Consider the following 4,437-nt stretch of genomic DNA (forward strand, 5'->3'; position numbering starts at 1 on the left):
TCCGGCAAAGATGTGCTTGTGTGCTCGCCAAAGCTTCCATCTGTTTGTGCGCGACTGGTAGCCCTATGAGGAGTATCCGTTATTCACTATCCTTATGCTCTCCCCCCTTGCCAATGCCCTGCCACCATGCCAACTCTGGTGGTGAGAGCTATATTTACAAACAGTTGTCATGATGCTGGTTCAATGAAAAGCAAGAGTAAAATATTGATACCTTGTAGCCTAATGTAATTGTCGAAATATGAAACTACCAACAATGAAAAAACTAATCTAATTCACATTGTACCACTATAGACTTCGAAATACTCACCAAAAAGAGACAAAGGATTAATGTATGTATTCATTTTAATATGACCTGTTTATATAAATCTTCCTAAGAGGTGTGCACACTGCAAAACACATACTGGCAAATAGGGAATATAATTAGTTACGGGACAAGCAGGTTAAACAAAGCAGTAAGCCAGGGTGGCTAGCCAGAATGGTAGGCAAAAATGCCAGAGATTCAAAAGGCAATGAAATGTTGTAATCAGGTCTTGCCATATTTTAAGGGACTACAGGATTTACTTTTCTTGTTATGTTTAAAAGTGTAAATGAAAAAGATACTACAAATTGATTGCACATTGCCATTTTTGTGCCATAGTGCGCATCAACTCTGGTGTCTGAACAAAAATAGCCTCTCCTCTACCCTAAAGGACAAGTTACACACAAACTGAACACATGAGACAATTCACATATCTACCATGCAAATTCTGTCTTTGTGTTTCCCTCCACCCCTCATCTTTTATTGTTTCTCTCAGACATTAAATTATATATATTTTTCAGTCCCACCATTTTCCCTCCCCATTCCTTTTTCTCTCCATCTTTTCCCTCTGTTCTCCTCTCTCCATCCTGCAGGCTGTCTCCCTATAGGGGGAAAACCAAGAAGCCGGAGAAGGTGGAATACTTCCAGCCACCCATCAGGTTTCCCCTCTCTAGTTTGAGGTAGGCCTTGTCTCCCCTCTCCATGATCACTAGGCCTGCGTTGGTGGCTGCCTCCCGCGTCACATCCATGTCCCCAGCGAAGGCTGAGATCATTGGCCACCCATTCAACATCAGACTAACCTAGAAAGAACCACACGGTTAGTCTCAATCTCAAACAACTAACTATTTGTGGGACATGCGTGGCGCTATGCTACATGCTCAATGTTTACGGCATGTACAGTATGTCTCTCTCACCTGGATAGTTTGTCTGTTGTAGGCCTTCACTACATGGAAGTTGAAGCTGTAGACTCCCCTCCTGGGGGCTAGGAAGACACTGCTCTCCTGGTCAAAGTGATTGCCCACATTCACCAGGATCTGAGGTAAGAAGAGAAAGGGAGAGAATGAACACAGGATGATAAGAGAGATAGGGAGTGATGGGGTATAGAAATCAATCATTCATCAATGATCAATCAAAGAGAAACAAATCAGTCAAAGATAATTCATGAATAAGAAGGCATTGGTCAACTTCACCTGTTGATGTACTACTTTATATGGTCAATATTTATTTGAATTTGCTCACCTGGTCGAAATAGATGATCATGGTGCGGTTGCTCATGTCTGTGGGCTCGTGGTTTGTCTGGCGGGTGGCAGAGAAGGCCACCCGGCCGGTGCCTGAGCGTACTGACATGCCCAGGGCATTTCCCGCTGGCTCAGAGTTGGGAGTGGAGTCACAGATCACCAAACACTTTCCTTCCAGGACGATAGGCTCTGTGTCATTCTGGGCCTGGGCCCCTAGAGGCCCCCATAGGAGCAGCAGCCCCAGCAACACTGTGGGCTCTAAGGTGGCTGAACGAACCACCCTGGGATACATGCTTTCAACTGGCTTTGTTTTGATTGTATATCTGTTATTAATTCTAGTATGGAGGAGAGTCACTTTGAAAGATTACAGACATAGATAAATATGCCCAGGCTGGCTAAATCGATGTCAGACTTTTAAAACGCTAGATATTCTCTCGGATCACTCAGGTCCTAAAATGTCTCACAATTGATTTTGTAGCTGATATTCAGCAGGATCATTAGTGTCCTCAATTTGTTGAACTTGGTCCACCACCCTGTTCTATGACAGCAGTCCCCTATCCCACCTCCTAGCGGAGACGCTATGTAGGATGTCTCCCAGTAATAAATATAGAGGTTTGTCAACAGGTAGGACTCACAGACTGACAACCAGGAGGGTTTGGAGTTGTCAGTGTTCCGCAGAAGTCGACAAAGTCAGAACATACAGTCTCTCCCCCTATTTGCCCCACACTATCTGTCTGTCCTTCCCTCCCTCTATCTCTCTCACTCTGTTCTCATGGATATCTCTCCTGTGATTCTGTGCTGGTTTGCAACAGTGGCAGTAGGTGGCAGGATAGCATGGGCAAATAGACGTTTGGGTGTGTTCCAGGACCTGAGAGAAGGAAGGAGAAATGGTGGGAGGGATAGATGAAGAAAGGTAGAGCGCTTGTGAGGAATCTCGGCTACCATAGAAGCGGATGAAGAGGAGGATGAAGAGGAGGATATTGTTAAGGGGGAGGGAGAGGGAATGAGGTAACGTTCTGGACCGGTGTCAGGGGAGGATGTAGAATCCAGGAGGGAGTGAGAAAGAAAGAGGGAGTGGGGGGAACAACTCCACTGAGAGACCATCTGTCTTTCACACGCACTCTCTACCTCCTGACGTTCCATAACATGCCCAGCCCCCCCCCCCCCCTTCCTCGTACCCACCATGTTCACACTTAGTTTCTCCATCATCCTCTTGTATTTTCATACAAAATCCTTAGGTGTTTCTCTTTTCACAACTACATAAATGGTTACTGTATATCACACGGAGAAGAAAGCACTTCATCCTCTATTGATATTATAGATAGAACAACATTTTAGACTGTACCCCCTCTTTATTATGTGATTTTCTCTCTTTCCTTCCAAAATCATCTCTACATGTCGTCAATTCAAGTGCAAAAAGACACTCTGACACATCTCTGATGATCACATTCTCTGTGACATTAGTGATTAACACTGTTATCAACCACCTTATAAAACCACCACACAGTCTTTCTTCGAACACACACAGACGCACTCTCTCACACCAACCCCAAATTGTTTTTTTTAGAGAGTTGGTCCCCAATTTTCAACAGTCAGAAGATTAGCAGTTTTCCTGAACAATTCAAGATGTTAACACAAGGAAATTGCAGGACTAGGCATTTATTCACTGAGTACTGTCAGGCAATCCTGGAGTCTAAGTTTAAGTTCATAAAGAAATAGTTGAGGGTATCACCTGTTTCAGTTTGAAAGGTGTCGTCCTTATTTTCCATATCGGGTGAAGTACATTTTTGCTCCTTGGAGATGGAGTGATAGTCACATATTCCTCATAACCACTTTCTACTCTGTTCTCTCACATTCTACAGGATCACAGAGACCTCCCTTTGAAACAGGCATCTAAATGGCCATGCCAGAGGACCCACTGTGTTATAATCTCTCTCTCTCTCTCTCTCTCTCTCTCTCTCTTCTCTTCTCTCTCTCTCTCTCGCTCTCTCTCTCTCGTTCTCTCTCTCGTTCTCTCACACACACCTCTCACACACACTCATTAATTCTCTGTCACTCACCCACCTACTAATTTTCTCTCTAACAATGAAAAGTGGCAGTGAAAGTATTGCATCTGAGATGTTTTAATGTTGAAGGTAATTTTGTGACATTGTTTAGTCTGACACGAACTATGACATTGATTTAAAGCATATGAATCTACCTTGAGCATCTTCAAGTGAATCCCTTTCAATATAATGGCCTACATAATTTCACTTTTGTGAAAGATTCTAATGCCTGATGATTTTGTTACCGATACTACAATATGGTTCAGTCCACACACCTTCCATCTCTTTTTTTCTCAACATTATTTGGGTTATTTAGCTTGGTACATGAGTGCCCCATAGAACCCAATTTTGATTATTATATGCATAAAAAATAGTCTAAACAAACAGCAAACATAGCTATGTTACATCACAAGAATCTAGAACTATCCACTGAATGTTACATTTTCTTTAGAATATTGTCCTGTAGTTTGGATGTATTTGATTAAAACTCCCTTGGGTCCAAGTTGCTTGGGTCTTTCAAATTCCCCCAAACTGTGACAAAAGTAGGACATACACATCCATTCCTTATTGATTCAAAGTCATAGTTCATAGTACTTTGAGTCCTGAGCTCTGTAAGAATGTAGTCTTACCATTCGTCATGCTCAAACAAGCTCTATTGTTCATCGTCCAATCCCTCATGAGGTCCTGGGAGATGTTCCAGAAGGAAACCTCCCGCAAAGTCTCTATCCTTGAGCTCCCACCCCATTCTAATTCTCTGGTTCCTGATGATCTCTCACACCCTCACTATGGAGATTCTGCTATGGAGCTCAGCTTTGTAGAGGCCAAAGCCCAGGCACACGGGCTGGCTGAAGGAGGT

The 4,437-nt window shown here is 43.3% G+C and overlaps 1 protein-coding gene across 1 annotated transcript; it reads right to left on the bottom strand.

Annotated features, from left to right (window-relative positions):
- Nucleotides 1–324: 324 nt before the first annotated feature.
- cbln12 (cerebellin 12) lies at nt 325–3,414 on the bottom strand. Its single transcript, NM_001140352.1, is given in 4 exon segments — nt 325–1,098; nt 1,213–1,332; nt 1,538–2,404; nt 3,269–3,414. Coding segments are annotated over 3 exon segments (609 nt in total). The 5' UTR covers nt 1,829–2,404; nt 3,269–3,414; the 3' UTR covers nt 325–900.
- Between the last annotated feature and the right edge of the window lie 1,023 nt (nt 3,415–4,437).

The sequence above is a fragment of the Salmo salar genome, chromosome 03 (assembly GCF_965601325.2).
Source record: "Salmo salar chromosome 03, fSalSal1, whole genome shotgun sequence".
NCBI lineage: Eukaryota > Metazoa > Chordata > Actinopteri > Salmoniformes > Salmonidae > Salmo > Salmo salar.